The sequence below is a fragment of the Podarcis melisellensis genome (genome assembly GCF_964234715.1).
Source record: "Podarcis melisellensis genome assembly, chromosome: 5".
NCBI lineage: Eukaryota > Metazoa > Chordata > Lepidosauria > Squamata > Lacertidae > Podarcis > Podarcis melisellensis.
The window spans coordinates 64,157,065-64,177,070 of NC_138537.1; the positions used below are offsets into that span (position 1 = coordinate 64,157,065).

A 20,006-nucleotide genomic window follows, 5' to 3' on the forward strand; every position below is an offset into this window, starting at 1 on the left:
ACTGGCTCCCGGTGGAGTACAGGATCAGGTTTAAGGTGCTGGTTTTAACCTTTAAAGCCCTATACGGCCTAGGACCCTCGTACCTACGGGACCGCCTCTCCTGGTATGCCCCACAGAGAAACTTACGGTCTTCAAATAAAAACATCTTGAAGGTCCCAGGCCACAGAGAAGTTAGGCTGGCCTCAACTAGAGCCAGGGCTTTTTCGGCTGTGGCTCCGATCTGGTGGAACGCTCTGTCACTAGAGACTAGGGCCCTGCAGGACTTGACATCTTTCCGCAGGGCCTGCAAGACAGAGCTGTTCCACCAGGCCTTTGGCCAGGGCACAGCCTGACTCCCTCCCTCGGCAATCTTCATGGAGCTCTGGCACAATGGTTGCCAGTGGCTTGATTTGAATCAATTTTACAATGAATGATTTTAGAGTGTTGTTTGTACTGTACTTTTGTACTGTTTTATTTTTGTTAGCCGCCCTGAGCCCGGCTTTGGCTGGGGAGGGCGGGATATAAATAAAATTTATTATTATTATTATTATTATTATTATTATTATTATTATTATTATTATTATTACTACTATGCAAATCTGTTTGAAGCAAAGTCAATGCACTTAAATTGGTACAGTTAAAATACAATCATTGATCCCCGGATACTAATTTCCACATACAGTATCCCATTTCCAAATAGGCCTGTATGTTTCCAGTTAAAAAAATCTGATGCAATGATCTCTTAAGGCATATACCGTATGCGTGTGACAATGTATGGTAGTCACAGCAATAACATTAAAACTTGCAACATGCCTAACTATTTGAAAGCTATCTTCCTCAGCTGAATTACTTAAAAGAAAACTCATAAGGAGCTACTGCCAAACAAGAAGTTTGTGACTAGTGTATTTTACATTACCTTACATTAACTGATAGGGAAAAGTGAAGAACATACAATTGCATGCATGTTAGTTTTGTAAGGAAAGTCTTAAGTCCAAAAGAGCACTGAAATATTCTTCATTATCAGGATCCAATTTCAAGGCTCGTTCATAGCAATCAATTGCCTGCTGCTTTTCTCCATCAAGCTGGTGAATGAATCCACGGATGCCCAAACTCTTAGCATCTGCCGGATCTGTCCTGGTTCTTCTTTCTATTAATTTCTTCAGGTTATATTTGCATTTCTCTCTCTCAAATGATTCATTTTCAATCTTCAGCCCGGCCAGATAATGTTCAACAGCCTCAGATTCTGATTTTCTGTGTAATTCCTGAAATCGCCCATAATTTAAGTGGAGCGGTTGTTTCTCTGCACAAGTAAGTTTCCTCATTGCAAACACTTCCTGAAACGTCTCTTCTGCTTTCTGGAGCTCTTTCCCTTCTGCATACATGTTTGCAAGATCCAAGTGAGCATAGACGAATTTGGTTTTGTGCTCCACCACTTCTTTGAAATGAAAGATGCACAGTCTGATCAGTTCTGCCATCTTTCTTCTGTCTTTATATGGGTCTTTTGATAATTTGATTTTCAAATACTGTGTTCTGTAGCAAAGCCCCATCTGGTGATGTAGGAAGCCTGAGTTTGGTGTCAAGATCAAGGCCTCCTTCAAAAGCTCCAGGGATCTTTCCACATCACCTATTTTCCTATAAAATATGGCAGCATACCTCAGCACATAAGGGATGCCAGGGAATTTGCCTAGCGCTTCTTGAATGAGTTCTTTTCCTTCTTCCACTTTATTAGTTTCCTGCAGCTTCAATGCAAGGATAGGCAGGAGAAAGGCATTGTCGGGATTCAGTTTTGCTGCCTTCTTCAAGGGTTCTAGAGATGAGCCTTCTGCTGCAGATTTTTTCCCATAATAATCTTCCAGGCGATATACTGTGATTGCATAGCCAGCATTATATTCTGGGTTTTCAGGTTCTTTTCCTAGTGCCTTTAAAAAGCTCTCCTTGGCTTTTTCATGATACTTTCCCCCAAATTTTAGGAGTGCCCATCCCTTTTCCCCATCGATATGTGGGATTTTCATTCTATAGGGAGAGGCACTTCCATGTTCCTTGCAGGTAGTTTCCACCTTCTTTATGTAGCTTTGTACTTCTGCAAGTTTGTCCATGCGGTAATACACCCAGGCAAAGTTGCCCCATGTAATAAGGCTTGCCTTTTCGACTTCTTCTGGGTACTCTGTTTTTATACTCTCTTCAGCCTTCTGCAGATTTTCCAGAGCCTCTTCCTCCTTGCCATTCAAGTACTTCACATAGGCCAGAAGGTTATAATTTCTGACTTTGGACTTGGACAGTAAAAACTTGATCTGTTCAATCATTCTTTCCTCTAATTCGTCAAGATCAATATCTTCTTTCAGCAACCTCCAAGTAAAATGGCATTCAAGTTCCAAGAGGATCCGTTTTAAAGATTCCTTGGAAATTTCACTACAGACCATGAGGGAAGAGAAAAAAAGACAGTCACATTTATATGCTGAAAAAACCACAGATTCAAGCATATACTCATTTGTCATGGAACATCTTTCAGAACTGACTACATTTCATTTCTTTGACACATATGCATGCAGTACTTCAAATGGGAGAAGTTTCACAATGCGGCTGGTTCAAGTCTGACCTGAAAGCTATCATATGTAGCTGTTACGCATGTAATAAATCACCTTTCCCACATACTGAGGGTCTTTTTAAAGTTTTTTTTTAAAACAACAACAGCATATTTTTATTAAAGATTTCTTGGTTTACAAATATCTCTTTTTTCAAGTTACATTTTCTACAGATCAGTTTCGTTTGTCGAGAAGTTAGTGTTACATTAGGAAGAAAGGGGGGAAAGAGGTGGAGGGGGGCATGGTGAGAGGGGATGGGGTCGGGTGGCAATGCTTCTATTCTACTTAGTGTATGTGTGGGGTTTTGTGTCAGCGTTGTTTGTGCAGGTTCTCTTTACTATTCACTTACAGTCATACCTTGGGTTACAGACACTTCAGGTTGCGTTTTTCGGGTTACTGACCTGCCGAAACCCGGAAGTACTGGAACGGGTTATTTCCGGGTTTCGCAGGTCACGCATGCGCAGAAGCGCTAAATCGCGCTTTGCGTGTGCGCAGAAGTGCTGAATCGCAACCTGCACGTGCACAGACACAGCGCTGCGGGTTGCGAATGTGCCTCCAGCATGGATCACATTCGCAACCTGAGCGTCCGCTGTATTTGGTGTTTCTTTGGTGGTGAGAGAGGTTGGGGTTGGCCTAGAGTGTGGTTGTTTGTTTGTGACTGGCTGTGGTGAACTTGTGAGTGGGTTGGGTGGGTGTTTTTGGATCAGGTTAGCCAGATTGATTTGAATGCTGTTGGTGGGTTCTTCTTCTATTTGTCCCCTTGTCAGTTTCAGCTTGTTGGTTAGTTTTTCTAATAAGGCTGTTTCCCATACTATTCATTGGTCTATGCTTGCTCCTGACAGGTCTTTTTAAAGTTCGGTGTCAAGTGTGTTCAGAGAAAAAGGATGTTTTAAGCATGGAACAACTCAGATTAATCCTTTAGATCAGTTTTCCCAATTTGTGGTCTGTGTAATCCACCCAGGGGTCCGTGGCATCATTCACATAATGAAGACTACCATCGTAGGGGGTCCATGGCTTAGCTTCTGAAAAAATAAGGGGTCTGCATTACATAGCCAATTGGAAATCACTGCTTTAGATTATTTTCTCATTTTAGATTAAAAAGGGAAACTACAATACAGTTTTATTTTTATTTTAAGCAGACTGTATTACTAACAAGAATTTGTAGGATTGAATTTAGCCATCCAAGCTAATAGTTCTAAAGCAAACAACGACAAGAAAATGTTGGTGTGGTTTATTTGATAAGGGATTGGGAGGAGAATTTTAGCTAAAGGAGGAATGACCAGTCTGGAGAAAAAGAGAGATACACATGAACAGCCTTTAGTGAATTATAGCTCAGTTGGTAGAACCTTGAGAGTTTTAATCTTGGGGCCGTGGGTTCAAGTCCCCATTGGGCAAGATTCCTGCATTGAAGGGGTTGGACTGCACAATCCATGGGGTCCCTTCCAATTCCTATGAATGAGGTTAGGAGGGTATTTGCAAATACTGGGAGGAAGGTCAGTCTAGAAGTCCCAGCTCCTCTGTGTGAAGCATCAGTTTATATGGGGTCAGGTTAGGGTTAAAATGTACATACCACTTACTAGAAAAAAGCCCTCTAAGCTGTTTAGAACAACAGAAATAATAATATCAATTTAAAATAAACAAACTACCTAAAAAATGTAAAATACTGTATGACTAAACTCAATAATTTAAAACAAACAAATGAAATGCTAAGATTACAAGCCTGGGTAGGCTTGCTGAAACAAAAGAAAAGGCTTTAGTAGGCACTGAAGACAATACAGCAAAGTTGAGGCTTAGTGATGAAATGAATAAATAAAACCACATATTTGTGCCTCAGAGTCAGGATGGACGAAACTAAGTGACAGACTGGAAGCAAACTGGTTGAAGATCTTATCGCTTCTTGGTTTAACAAAAAGGAGGTAAAGATTGATATGCAACTGAAGGCAACACCTGCTGCTCACTTGTATGCCAGGAGCCTGAGGCATTTAGCCAGTGAAAGTAGTTTGAAAGCACATCAAAGTGCAAGTAGATAAATAGGTACCGCTCCGGCGGGAAGGTAAACGGCATTTCCATGTGCTGCTCTGGTTCGCCAGAAGCGGCTTAGTCAGGCTGGCCACATGACCCAGAAACTGTATGCCAGCTCCCTCAGCCAATAAAGCGAGATGAGTGCCGCAACCCCAGAGTCTGTCACGACTGGACGTAATGGTCAGGGGTCCCTTTACCTTTATTCAGGTAAGAGAACAGGAAGTCGGGGTATTAGTTTGGAGAAAATAGGCATACCAGAAGGGTTACCTTGAAAGCATTTCAGAGAACGTGCCTCACCTGGCTCTGGCAATGGCTTATGTCTTTTGTTTCATGCAAATATAGTAGCATCCCGATACAATTTGAATTAAATGCACTGACGGGGTAGCCAACATGGTGCCTTCCAAATGCTTGGGGTACAATTCTCATCACCCCTAGCGCCAGAATGGTCACTGGCCATGGGTGATAGGAACAGCTGTTCAAAACATCTGGGTTGCACCAAATTGACTAACCCTTTTGTCATCTGTCCTCCCCTCCAACACTTGGAAGAACAGAGCAATTCCTTTCTTCTCACACTAAGCAGATAGGAGAAGAAAACGTGCAAGAAACGTTTAATCTAACTTGCTTCTGGTTTTATTTACCCAATCATATAGGTCAATTTTGGCCAAATTCAAGTTGAGGGCAAATTGTTTGCTTTTCTTTTAAACTGAGCTACCAGAAACTAGTTTGTACTGGAAATAAGCCATCAATACCATAACCGTTTTAATCCACCCTTAGCTTTCAAATTAACAGTTACATTGGAAGCACAATTCTATGTTTACTCAATAGAGCTAACTTTCTTTTTAAAAGTGTGTTTTGTTTTGATGCTTTAGGCAGCAATCCTATGTAGTCTTGGGAGTAAACACCACTGAACTGAGTGGACATAAACCATTTTAAGATGACAGAGTTAGTAGCCTAGAAAATCGAGAAACTCAGTCATTTGTTACTCACCCCATGCTTTCAGATCTGTTATCAATTATAAAATATACCCGGTCTTTTTCTCTCTCCCTTTGGCCCTGGAAGGGACTGGAGGTAGCCTTTCGGTAAAGATGGGCAAATCTTACTGTTGTTACTGATGTTTCCTTTTTATAGCCCTCTGCAGCACTGACAAATGTTTGCTCTCTGCTTGCAAAAACGAAAGTGGAAAGTGAAACTTAGCTGCTCAAGAGCTAGGAAACAGAAACTTAGAAAAACAAACGAGAGGGTATGATAGAATGGGATCTGTTTCCTTTTCCTCTGATCCCATAACACTGTTTACACTAGACTACATCAGTGACATTTTTTTTGTCTGAATATCGTGCCCATGAGTGGTGGGGTGGGGTTCTGTGTGTTTGAAAGTAGAAGCTGTACTGATGGCTGTGTGACATATTTACTGTATTAAGAAATCTGCCAAATCACAAAAGAAAAGAAAAGAAAAGAAAAGAAAGCAGCATTAGAATTGACTTGATGGATCAGATTGAAGACCTGCCTTATGTTTCCTGACAAGCTTAACCTGCTGAAATTCCCTCTTCTGCAGAGTTTGTTAAAGGTGCTAGAGCCCTGTCCACTCTTTCACTTGGCCCTGGAGTTGCTGTACAAGAGAGGGGAAGGGTGCAATTTATGTCACACAACTAGGGAGCAACAGTTGAATCCTATTTGTGCTGAAAAATAAGTGAGTCCCACAGTAGGTAAAGGTAAAGGGACCCCTGACCATTAGGTTCAGTCGTGACCGACTTGGGGGTTGCGGCGCTCATCTCGCTTTATGGGCCGAGGGAGCCGGCATACAGTTTCTGGGTCATGTGGCCAGCATGACTAAGCTGCTTCTGGCAAACCAGAGCAGTGCATGGAAACGCTGTTTACCTTCCCACTGGAGCGGTACCTATTTATCTGCTTGCACTTTGACGTGCTTTCGAACTGCTAGGTTGGCAGGAGCAGGGATCGAGCAACGGGAGCTCACCCCATTGCGGGGATTCGAACAGCTGACCCTCTGATCAGCAAGTCCTACACAATGCCACCCATGTGTATATATATTGCAGATTTGCAGCCTAAAATACACTGAGTACAGAGGGACATGTTTCTGTGTAAGGATTACACTGCAGAACTGATTTTCCAACCCTGTTTATTACATCCTCGTTTACTTCTTTAAAAAGAAAAGAAAAATTTAAAATGTTTTTGAAGCAGGTCCCCCCCCCCATATTGTCCACCAACTCCTCATCTTCTTTCCCAACCTTCCACGGCAGCAAACCAATCAAAAAATAGAAAACATCTTTAAAAGCACCCACCCAAAAGCTCTTTAGAACATTTTGAAAATGGTTGAAACATTTTCCCAACCAGGAATTTCCTGGCAACTTCCAGCCATCAAATGTGTGTGTCAGAGGTGGCATCTCACCAGAGATTGCATTTCACAGATACGAAACTGCCACTGAAGATTCCCTATAACAGGCCAATGGCAAACATGCAGCATCCATTGCCACCACCCAGGCCTCACATGCCAATTGTAGGGTCCAAAATGGTTGATATTGGGGGAGATGCTCTTTAGGTACTCGTGTCCCTAACCATTCAGGCTTTATATGTTAGTACTAGTACCTTGAATTGGGGCTGGTAGCTCACTGCCAACTAATGACACGTGGGGCGGATCGATACACAGGAAAAGAAACACTTTAAATAAGTCAGAAATTAGATTGTTATAAGAAAATAATAATAAAAAACCCTATGGAAAAATGGGTATTAAAATGTCCCGCTCTCTGGCACCATCTGGTGTTGCATGTTTATAGCACATTCAAATCGTTTCTTTACTAATGTAGGTGAGTCCATGGTCCCATCAGGCTGGCTCACTTACCAGCCTGACAGCAACTTTCTGCACTAGCTGCAGATTCTGTACCTTCTTCAAGTGCAGCCCCACATACAGCACATAATGGTAGTCCAGACTAGGGACATGGTTCACTAGAGCAAGGAACATTATAGCTGTGCATTAACACCTGAAAAATGTGTACAGTTGTACTTTGGATCTTGAACGACTTGTGAGTCGAACGTTTTGTGAATCGAATGCCGCAAATCCGGAGGTGATTGTTTCAGTTTGTGAATGTTCTTTGGAGTCCAAATGTCCATCACAACTTCCACAGCTTCCGATTGGCTGCAGGAGCTTCCTGCAGCCAATCAGAAGCTGCGCCTTGGTTTCCGAACTGTTTTGGAAGTCAAATGGACTTCCAGAATGGATTCTGTTCGACTTCCAAGGCACGACTGTACTTTATTACCTTACGGTGCAGCTTCAAGAGCTATTTTTAATCCCAAACTCTGCCACCAATGTCCTGGATGGTTCATCTACTTTATAGGTGCCTCCCCCCCAATGCAGTTCAAACCTGACCCAGGAACCCAGGTCAGCACTTGTCTGTGTGGAAGGCAGAAGTCCCCCCAGAGCTCAGGGTAAACCACTCCTCTGAGGCAGGAAGCTTGATCCAGCCAGCTTGATCCCAGGAAATCCTTGAGTTGTATGCTGGACATCCCAAAGATTCCAAGAAGCAAAAGCTAAAGGGATCACCCCCTGCTTCCTGAAGCTTCAGGCAAATATACAGTATCCAAATGTGATGCAAAGGGTCTGAGGTACTGGTTCAGGCTTAAGGCTTTACCCAAAATAACCATAGAAAAGCGAAGTATACATATTTTATGGATAAGACTAAAATAGCATAGCATGAATCTGTAACCCAATAGGAATAAAAGGATTAAGAATAATATCGGCTAATATTGATGACGCAGAACATTTAGGAACACACACAAATATAACAAACTCTAGGTAAGGGCTTGCCCACACTTTCTCTTGCTCTGACACTTTCACTCCGAAAAATCTACTGTTTACTGATGAATTGGAGCAGTCAATTGGGTTTTCTGTGGACGGACAGCGCTAAAGAGTGGGTTTTCCCAGGGAAACAACAGGACTAACGGAAAACTGCTCTGACTTGTGCCTAGGAAACACAGTACAAGCAGAAAATCTCTTGGACCCATGCTTTTAGGCTGTTGTTCAAGGTGTCAGCTGGGAAACAAAATTCAGGGTAGGGGCAGAACAGGGGTAAAAGAATACTGTGAAGTAAATGTCTCAATGCCCCCTTGCTTAGCACCATGCCCCTCTCTCCTCAGCCAGTCAAAAGCCTTCTACTGTATGTAACCTTCCAGAAGCCCAAGTCTGGTGATGACTCCCATGATAATACAGCTGAAAAACATTATTCCAAATAGGAAACTAGCCACATAGGCCCTTGAGACACTGGCAGGAAATCTCGGGGCTTCTTAACAATTAGCTGAGGGAGAGAGAACTCACCCAGATGTCAAAACTCCTTTACTGAACCAAAGTTTTAAATTTAGAAACAAAATTTAGACACGCGCCTGGCACAAAATCCAAGTACACTGACAAGGAGTACTCCCAGACTATGTATCTGTTCTTTCAGGAGAAGTACAGCCCCTCCCAGAACAGGTAATACACCCAATTCCCAGAACACGGCAACCACCACCCACAGCACTTGTGTCTTTTCAGGCTCTGGCTGAGTTTCTTGGCCCCATCCAGTCCCTCACTGCTTCCAGACACCTTCACAGCCTCTCTTGATTCCAACAGGATATGGAACTATTGCCATGGTTTGTTGGCATTTGGAAGATATTACGCTCCAGACCCCCTGATGATGGTTCCCAATGCTTTCATACAAATTTTAAATGCGCTGGAAGCAGAATGGACCCCACAAACCCCAAAGCCGTGGGGGCTGTGTAACTGCCTCCTAGCACTAAAGAACAGTGTCACACATTGTTGTTTCAAAAGCCCAAAGTAGAAGCCCAAAACATCATTCGCAGTAAGCTTCGTGAATTATAAGCAATACTAAGATGGAACAAAATAAAAATAAAAATTAGTATTAGTATTAAATTTGTAATATTATTAGTAATATTTATATGGGACTATTTACTTTCAGCGACATTATCAACTCTGTCCTTGGCCACACCCAGAGTATACAGAAAAGGATATTTGTCACTGAACTTGGTGCCCTAATTATGTTTGCTTTTTCAGCAATCAGAGCAAATATTCTGAAACTCTGATTCACAGTCCCATATAAGATAACAGTATTGAATGAAGAATTCTGGGGGTGGGTGAATGTGGCAGCACAGTGATAATACAGCAAAAACAACAACAACAAAAACACTACTCAGGACCGAGGGTGAAACCTATTTAAATCAATAAGTCTCAAACGCATATATCCACAGTCATTATTATTTATTTATTTTAAATGTCCCAAACCATTTGTGGTGATGGAAGTTTATATAGCTGAATGTCTTCTAAGAGGGCTTGCTGCAGACAGACACTCTTTCTCACTTGGCTTTGTTGACGTTGGTCAGAGTCTCCCTAGTCCAGGGGTCAGCAACCTTTTTCAGCCATGGGCCGGTCTACTCTCCCTCAGACCATGTTTTTTGGGTCAGACTATATTTTTTGGGAAAAAATGAATGAATTCCTATGCCCCACAAATAACCCAGAGATGCATTTTAAATAAAAGGACACATTCTACTCATGTAAAAACATGCTGATTCCCAGACCGGATTGAGAAGGCGATTGGGCCGCATCCGGCCCATGGGCCTTAGGTTGCCTACCCCTGGCCTGGTCTCAGCCAGTGAATCCAAACAGCGCTGTTTAGACATCTTCCTTGCCCGCATCTTGACGCTCCCTTTTCTATTGTGATGCTATTTAGGCCACAGGAAGAAATCTCAAATCCTATGTGTCCCTTATGATCGTCATCAGCAGTCAAAAGCACACAGGACACAATAGTACGTGCCCTGTGCATTTAATAGCCTTTCTTCTTCTTCTTCCTCTTCACACAACATTGTATGTTTCACGTGGCCTCAACATATTCTAGATTAGCTCAGGGTGTGGTTGCACCTGCATTGCTTGGGCCCCTAGGGCTAACCTCAGGTATTTGGACAGCCCACGTGAAATATTAAAATGATGTCCTGCACTCCCATTCAGATTTCACTTCACTGCTCTGGCAAAGCCTTCCTCCTGCTTGGCTATGTGACCTGCAACAGACTCCTTCCTTTCTATAGCTGAGCCTGCAGGGATCATTGACTGGCTCACCTCTGCTCCTCCAGAAGTTCTGTCTCCAAGTCATATTAGGGTGGTAGTGCTCAGTTGCCAGGCAGCTAAATCTGGCATAACGCACCCACTGTACCATTTGTCCTTCCTTGCTACCAATAGTATGTAACCAGAGTCTATTGCTCAGATTATTTGGGGGTATGGGGCACTGCCCCACCACCTCAGCCAGCCTTCTTTCTTATAACTAGCTGTGATGACTCTGCCTGCCATTGGCTGTAGCTCCCTTGGACGCTGACCTTCCTGCCTCCCATCCCACCAGTCACGACCGGGTAAAAAGACCTTAAGGAAATCTACAACCCCCTGAGTCACCTTCTCAGCTGTTGGTTTGTGGGGTGGTTATACAGCAATGAACATCCATCCTATACAGACATTTCCGGTCTGATGTTGATCACCTTTCCACTTTAATTCTAAATACAAAGTACCAAAGAGATGTCGCCGCCTGGAGTGTCAACGCACTGCGTCCAGTAACAAGGACAAGTATAGAGATAGGGAAAATAGATGGAAATCCCATAGATTATGATCCCGTTTGACATTTCCACACCCCAGGGTGGAAATGAGAACTGCCTATATAAAACAATAAAGAATGTTAACGTACTTGAGAAGCAGGAGTCCACTCAGAAAGATGTAGCAGCATATACAGTAGTTCTTGCTTTCAGCTAGGACTTACTTTGTGAGGAAAACATGATTGCTGTCGGGGGACTTTGTTTAAACTACAGACCACTATCCCCATGATACAGAAGTTGCTGTAATATTCCTACTTCCTTAAGCTGCTTCCACGCAGCTCCCATGGTCAGCGGTGTTCAGGGTCGCACTCGCCTCCCTCCCTCCCCACAAAGGTCAGCAATCGGGATGACCACCTTTCAGAGTAAGGAACCTCCAAAAGGAAGCTTCTGGTGGAATGAGAGGCACCGGTTCCCACTGCAATTTGGAACCAGTTTTCGTCTCGGCTGATGCAGCTGTAAGGACTAGACAACAGCACCGCCTACTGACAAAGTTAGAATGTACATGGAAAAACTAAGATGAGGCTTTTCGCACAGCATGCTAGCTTTCCCCCAGGCCGTGGGCATTTTGACATGAGGAAACTTACAAATATCCAATCCCTTCCCTGCAGTTGCTGAAATGCTACAGTGCTGGTGAGGGAAGGAGGGATGCATTTTCAAAAGAGGGGAGGAAGTGAGAAGCCACCAGAGTCAGAGAGAGAGACATGCAGAGGGGGAGGCAGTTCCGTTATCCTGAAAGAGGCCACCTGTGATGGCCTGGGAATCAGATTCAGAGGCTGAACCTGAGGAATCCCAGCCTGCACAGGAGTCCCCGCCCCCAGGACCAGCTGAGCCGGGGCTGGGGCTTGAACCTGAAGGGTCCTAAGTTCTTGCAGGAGTGCTCACCTCCAGGCCAGGAGAGGCGAGTCACCTGTGGACCGGGGCCGCCCTATGCCTCAGGGCAGATAAAAGCCAGCCAGCCCAGTCCCAGGTTGTGAGAGCAACATTATTGGTAACCTGTTCCTGCTGGTAACCTGTCCTGCTCTTCTGCCAGAGTTCCTGACCTCACCTGACTTGGACCCTGCTTCAGCCTTGACGGACAACCTCCATGCCATACCCTCGACCTCGGACTGGACTCAGACCATGCTGCATAGTAACCCCCTGGGACCAGCACACCACCCCAGTAGCATGTTGGTCCCCCCATTCTGTCCTCCAATTCAAATAGCCTGGATAACAACAACAATTTATTATTTATACCCCGCTCATCTGGCTGGGTTTCCCCAGCCACTCTGGGCTGCTTCCAACAAAATATTAAAAATACAATAAAACTTCCCTAAACAGGGCTGCCTTCATATGTCTTCTAAATGTCAGCTAATTGTTTATCTCTTTGACATCTGATGGGAGGGTGTTCCACAGGGCAGCCACCACTACTAAATAGGCCCTCTGCCTTCTTGGCAATAGCCCCACCGCTGGATTGAAAATGCTGCTGGTCAGTGCCAGGCTGGAGAACGTTATAGCTGGCATGTAGGTGTGTTAATCTCCCTCGGCTCCGCCAGCATAATAATAGTAGTAATTTTATTATTTGTGTTCCACTCATCTGACTGGGTTACCCCAGCCACCCTGGGTGCCTTCCAACAGATATAAAAACATTCAGATGTCTTCTGAAAGTTGTAAAGTTCTTTATCTCCTTGACATCTGATGGGAGGGTGTTCCACGGGGCGGGCGCCACTACCAAGAAGGCCCTCTGCCTGGTTCCCTGTAACTTCACTTCTCGCCACGAGGTAACCACCAGGAGGCTCTCGAAGGAGGACCTCAGTGTCAGAGCTGAACTGTGGTGGTTCAGATCTTCTATGTACATGACTGCCACAACCACAAATCCATGCCTCTCGTTGTCGCAAAAATCCAGATTGCCAGATTACTCATCTGCTAGGTCAATGGTGGTGAACCTATGGCACGCGTGCCAGAGAGGGCACTCAGAGCCCTCTCTGTGGGCACATGTGCCATTACACCAGCAGGGCCGTAGCTTCTGTGCTGAGGGTGGGGGAGGAGGAGGAGAGGAGGGCTCATGTGCAAGCAGAAGTGGAGGTGGGGATCTCTCAGAAGTGGAGTGGAAGATTTGCACTGAGAGATCCCTGCCTGCACTCTTGCTTGCATGCAAGTAGGAGCGGGATGGGGCAGCTCAGTTGAGGAGTGCCTGGCTGCCTTCAGGTGGTGCAGTGGCTCTCAGATGCAGCTTCCGGGCTGCCTCCACCTTCCCCAACCCCAGCAACTATTCAGCCTGGCTGCCTTCAGGTGGTGCAGGGGCTCTGATGTGGAGGTGGGGGTTCCTTTAAACTTTTCCCTTGAGGGGAGTGCAGCTGCGAACCCCTCGGTGGAAAGTGTGATGGAGCCTGCACCTCCCCAGCTGAGCAGCCCCGATCCAACTTGCTCCTGTGCAAGCAGCAATGCTGCCTAGAGGAGCAAGCAGGAGCAGGCTGGGGGGAGGGGTGGCAGTGACATCCCTTACCTGCTGTCTTACCGCCCGGCCCGCCTTCCCTCACTAGAATAACGGAAGTGTGGCACTCAAAATGGAAGCTATATTCAGAACAGAGCATGTTCAGCTTCTGAAAAAAGTTCCAAAACTGGAACACTCATTTCCGGGTTTGAAGTGTTCAGGTTCCAAGTAGTTCAAGAACTAAGCTGTTCGAAAACTGAGGTACAACTGTATTTATTTTTCTCAATTTGAACTGTATTTATTTTCCCTGATTTGAACTGTATTTATTCCCCCACCCCCAAAACTGGAACACTCATTTCCGGGTTTGAAGTGTTCAGGTTCCAAGTAGTTCAAGAACTAAGCTGTTCGAAAACTGAGGTACAACTGTATTTATTTTTCTCAATTTGAACTGTATTTATTTTCCCTGATTTGAACTGTATTTATTCCCCCACCCCCTGTGGTGATTTTCTTGAGTCAAAATGAGAGTACCCCTAAACATTTCTTTTTAGGAAAAAAACCACTGAGTTATACCATAAAATTATATATCAATGGAAAGATAATTTAATGAAGAATATAATGCAATAACTTTTATGAAGGATTATTTATTAGAACTGCAGCCATAACGAAGAAACGTGAAACACACACAAAAAATGAGATATACAGGTTAAATTGCTGTGTTGGCACTTCGCAACAAATAAGTGGGTTTTGGGTTGCAATTTGGGCACTTGGTCTCTAAAAGGTTCACCATCACTGTGCTAGGTCAAACCTGTTTCTTAGCCAGCAAAATCCAGTCACATACAAACCAACACACAGATGTAACTATTATGCTCTGGTTACCCTGCATACCTGAACTATTTCTTACTGAACTTGATGCATTCTGCTCTGCAAAGCTCACAATTTAAGTTTTCAATTCAACAGAGCTAAAAACACAGCTTACCATACTTCACTCCTAAAAACAAAAGGAGTTATGTTACATGTTTTAAAAGCATTATATATTAATATCTCACAACCCTAAAAGTTTCTAACACAGTGTAAATAAGTTTTGATGGATGTAATAATGGAATACTAAATAGTTTAGTTAATGTAAAATATGCAAAAATATGGAAAGAGAAGAAGGGAAGTCACTGATATTTTAAGGATATTTAAATAGGTATTTAGAATAGTAAAACAGAAAATTTAATTATATATATATATATATATATATATATATATATATATATATATATATATATATGTTATAGCTTGAAGGAAGAACCAAGTACCACATATTGAAATGTTTAGCTTTGTACAGAAAACTTCAACTCCAAAAGAGCCCTGATATATTCTTCATTATCAGGATCCATTTCCAGGGCTCTTTCATAACACTCAATTGCTTGATGCTTTTCTTCATCAAGTTGGTGAATGAAGCCACGGATGCCCAAACTTTTAGCATCTGTGGTACCTCTATTCATTTTCTTTTCTATTAACTTCTTCAAATTACGCTTGCATTGATGTCCCGGAAATGATTCGCTTTCAATTCTCAGCCCGGCCAGGTAGTGTTCAACAGCCTCAGATTCCGATTTTTTGTGGTATTCCTGAAAGCGCCCATAATTGAAGTGGAGCTGCTGTTCCTCTGAACAAGTAAGGTTCCTCATTGTAAACACTTTCTGAAAAGTCTCTTCTGCTTTCTGGAGTTCTTTCCCTTGTGCATACATGTTTGCAAGATCCAAGTGAGCATAGACGAATTTGGTTTTGGCCTCCACCACCTCTTCGAAATGAAAAATGCAGAGCCTGATCAATTCTGCCATCTGTTCTCTGTCTCTTGATCCTTTAATGTTAAAATACTTTGCTCTATAGCAAAGCCCCATCTGGTGATTCAGGAAGGCTTTGTTTGGTGTCAAGTTCCATGCCTTCTTCAAAAGTTCCAGGGCTCTTTCCACGTCACCATTTTTCCTAAAAAAAATGGCTGCATGCCTCAGCACGTAAGGAGAGCTTGGGTGCTTTTCGAGGGCCTCATTGATATACTTTCCCCCTTCTTCAGTGTTATTAGTTTGCTTCAGCTTTAATGCAAGGAGAGGCAAGACTAATGCATTATCTGGATTCAGTTTTGCTGCCTTCTTCAAGGGTTCCAGAGATGAGCCTTCTGCTACAGATTTTTTCCCATAAAAATCCTCCAGGTGGTATACTGTGATTGCATAGCTGGAATTGAATTCTGGGTTTTCAGGTTCTTTTTCCAGGGCCTTTGCAAAGCTCTCTTTGGCTTCTGAAGTATAATTCCGGCCAAACATTAGCTGTGCCCACCCCTTTTCATAGTACGTCTGTGGGCGTTCCATCCTATAAGGAGAGGCACTTCCATTTTCCTTGCAGGTAGTTTTCACTTTGTTTATGTAGGTTTGCGCTTCTGCAAGTTTGCCCATGTGGTAGTAAACCCAAGCATAGTTGCCCCATGTAACAAGGCTTGCCTTTTCGACTTCTTCCGGGTACTCTATTTTAACAGCCTCTTCAGCCCTCTGTAAATTTTCCAGAGCCTCTTCTTTCTTGCCATTCAAGAATTTTACATAGGCCAGCAGGTTATAAATTCCGATGTTGGATAGTAAATGCTCAGTCTTGGTAGCAATTCTTCCCTCTAATTCATCGCGATCCATGTCCTCCATCAACACTGCCCAAGTAAAATGGGATTCAAGCTGCTGAAGGATCTCGTATAAACATTTTTCACTGCAAAATGGGGGGGGGGGGGAGGAGAGAGAGAGGCCCTTTAAAATTTTGCAAAGAAAGGCACATTCCTGCATATTATCCTTTTTTTTTAGAAAGGTGTTTGACAACTGACTTCATTTGTGCATTTTTTAACCTCTTGGTTTTCCTTCCATGTTTATAGCTTACACTTACTAGTTGCTGTGCTATCTTGGTGGGTCTGGACTGGATTCTTTTGATATGTATTCACATGATATTATTTGATATAAGTCACTCCATTTTAAAGTTATGTTTTATTATGACTTTTTGTATTGGATCAGATTACTGTAAGGTGTGTGTTCTTTGTTGTGAATTTTGCTGTAAACTGCCTTTTGTATAGTAATATAGAAGGGCGGTATACAAATTAAAAAGTGAAATGAAATAAAACAATATTTCACATGTAAGCCCTGTGAGGCATGTGTCATCCATGTCCGAGCTAAAGAGTAACTAAATCTTGTCAGAAAGGTTTACTGTATGCTGGCATTTGCAAACATCAAACAAGTGCTTTTTGTTTTAAGAACCTAAAAAGGTTTTGCTAGATTTGAACAAGCCTCCATCTAGTCAACCATCCTAACTAGGGTTGCCAGTAAAAGCCCGCCTCAACTGAGAGGTCAATTTTTAAAACTCGCAAATTATCTCCCGTCTTAGAATGAAATTCAAGCCAGAGATGAATTGCCAGTTTTTCTGTCTGGGAAATGCACTATGCATTGGTGTCAATAAACCATTAGCATCAGCACTGATTGGCTGTGGCTCCCCTGGGGTTTCAAGCAGGAATCTTGCCCAGCTCCATCAGGGATTGAGCCTGGGATGTTGTGCATGAAAAGTATGCCTTCTACCACTGTTTAACGGCCCTGCAGACCTTCCCCCTCAGTGCAAGAATTTATGGGGTAGAGTGAGTGTACTGCCTGGGAGAAATTGGAACAGAACCAGCATGTGCTCATGGCCTCCTGCAAGCCAAGTGTCTGTGGACAACTCACTACAAAGTGCATATGGGAGAACAAGCTTAGACTGTCCCTGCCCATTGAAAAACTAGCAAATGGGGGGGGGGGAGTGAGGCTAGAACCTTTTCCTATGAAATGCTAGCTTTCCTCAGGCAAGGGCTTTTTCACACGATGAAGCATGCACTTCTACAATATGCCTTTACTCTTGCATAATTACCACAATCTATTAAGGGAGCGGCTACAGTAATAATTTGTTAAGGGAGGCTATAAAATATAGTGGTCAGAGCAATAACATCCAAAACAGTAAAATGCTTAGCCTTAACCAGACCAGCATCAACTCAATTCCTGGACTGTAATGGAATAATAATGCAATAATGTGGAACAAGGAGATGGTGAATGTCCGTCCTCTCTCTCTCTCTCTCTCTCTCTCTCACACACACACACACACAACACACACACACACACTATTAATAAAGCACCACATGTAGAAATGTTTACCTTTGTACAGAAAGCCTCAACTCCAAGAGGACCCTGCTATATTCTTCATTCTCAGGATCCGTTTCCAGAGCTTGTTCATAACACTCAATTGCTTGTTGCTTTTCTCCATCAAGCTGGTGAATGAATGCACGGATTCCCAAACTCTTAGTATCTGCAGGACCTTCCTTAATTCTCTTTTCTATTAACATCTTCAAATTCCATTTGCATTTATTTCTCTCAAATGATTCATTTTCAATCCTCAGCCCAGCCAGATATTGTTCAACAGCCTCAGATTTAGAATTTTTGTGATTTTCCAGAAAGTGCCCATAATTTAAATGGAGCTCCTGTTCCTCTGAACAAGTAAGTTTCCTTACTGCATATGCTTTCTGAAATGTCTCCTCTGCTTTTTGGAGCTCTTTCCCTTCTGCATACATATTTGCAAGGTCCAGATAAGCATGAAAAAATTTGGTTTTCAATTCCACTGCCACTTTGAAATGAAAGATGCACAGACTGATCAGTTCTGCCACCTGTCCTCTGTCTTGATATGGGTCTTTTGATCCATTGATTTTAAAATACTGTGCTCTGTAGCAAAGCCCCATCTGGTGATGCAGGATGCCTGAGTTTGGTGTCAAGCTCAATGCCTCCTTCAAAAGCTCCAGGGCTCTTTCGACATCACCCTTTTTCCTGTAAAACATGGCAGCGTACCTCATCACATAAGGAAGGCCAGGGTGTTTGGCTAGCACTGCTTCAATGAGCTCTTCTCCTTCTTCCACTTTCCTAGTTTCCTGCAGCTTCAATGCAAGGAATGACAAGACAAAGGCATCATCCGGATTCAGTTTTGCTGCCTTCTTCAAGAGCTCCAGAGATGAACCTAGTGGAGCAGATCTTTTTTCATACTCTTTCTCCAGGCGATAGACTGAGATTGCATAGCCAGAATTGAATTCTGGGTTTTCAGGATCTTTTTCCAGGGCCTTTGCAAAGCTCTCTTTGGCTTTTGCAGTATAACTCTGGCCAAACATTAGCTGTGCCCACCCCCTTTCACAGGACACCTGTGGGAGTTCCATCCTATAAGGAGAGGCACTTCCATTTTCCTTGCAGGTACTTTCAACCTTTTTAATGTAGTTGTGTACTTCTGCAAGTTTGTCCATGTGGTAATACACCCATGCATAATTGCCCCATGTAACAAGACTTGCCTTTCCTACTTCTTTTGGGTGCTCTATTTTAACAGCTTCTTCAGCTTTTTGTAAAATTTCCAAAGCCGCCTCTTTCTTGCCATTCAAGTACTTCACATAGGCCAGCAGGTTATAATTTTGAACTCTGCCCACTAAAAACTTAATCTGGTCAGCAATTCTTCCCTCTAATTCATCAAGATCAATGTCTTCCTCCAGCAATGTCCACGTAAAATGGCAGTCCATCTGCTGGAGTATTTCATATAAAGGATCATTGGAAATGTCACTACACAATGAGAATAAAAAGAGACAGACACATTACAGAGTTGCAAAGAAAGGCTGATGAAAGCTTATCATTATTTATATTAGTCCATGACCAATACCTCTCCTAACTTGCCCTGTCCATGCCTGATCTAAAACCAGCACAACATTGTCAGAAATGATAACCTGCTAGATCAGGGGTCGGCAAACTAAGGCCTGCAAGCTGGATCAGGCCCAACTGCCCTCTGGATCTGGCCCGTGGACAGTCCTGGAATTGCTGCTTGGATCGGCATGATCACTCAGGCTGCACCATTTTGGGGGGGGGAATTTTTTTTGGGCGCCATTTCCCCTCTCCTTCCCTCACACCTCAGTGGTGCTTTCTTCCTCCTCCCTCCCTCCTCCCGGCTTCTCCCCAACCCTGCGGAGGAGGGGAGAGGGTGGGGAGAACAGGCAGGAGCTCTCCCTGCTGGCTGCATGGTGGCGGTCTGGCCTCCGCTGCTGGTGGGAGGGCCCCCATCCCACCCCCGAAGCACGGAAGAGGTGCCGGCAGCAGGACACCCAGCAGGCTGCAACACAGCACCAAACACAGGCGAGGACCCCCCATCCAAAGAATGACTATCATCAGTGCACGTAAGAAAATTCTTTAATTTTAATTTATATCATCTACAATACTGTCTGGCCTGCCTGGTGCTCTTGTATCAAATGTGTCCTTTTAAAATGCACCTGTGGGTTATTTGTGGGGCCTGCCTGGTATGCATACTATGCATAGGAATTCGTTCATCCC

The 20,006-nt window shown here is 43.6% G+C and overlaps 1 protein-coding gene and 2 long non-coding RNA genes across 3 annotated transcripts in view; all 3 read right to left on the reverse strand.

The window, feature by feature from the left end:
* The window catches only part of LOC309370888, a 238,162-nt gene that overhangs the window by 101,783 nt on the left and 116,373 nt on the right, over positions 1–20,006 (reverse strand). The window lies entirely within an intron of this gene.
* On the reverse strand, positions 885–18,241 carry LOC309370609 (uncharacterized protein). Its single transcript, XM_081912530.1, has 5 exons — positions 17,814–18,241; positions 14,945–16,359; positions 7,434–7,541; positions 5,571–5,772; positions 885–2,388 (listed from the first exon to the last, which is right to left on the reverse strand). Exons 1-5 carry the CDS (start codon positions 18,224–18,226, stop codon positions 945–947), a joined length of 3,582 nt encoding a protein of 1,193 aa, XP_081768656.1. The 5' UTR covers positions 18,227–18,241; the 3' UTR covers positions 885–944.
* Positions 14,252–14,754, reverse strand: LOC309370881. Its single transcript, XR_014168721.1, has 2 exons — positions 14,432–14,754; positions 14,252–14,397 (listed from the first exon to the last, which is right to left on the reverse strand). It is a non-coding gene; the product is annotated as an uncharacterized lncRNA (long non-coding RNA).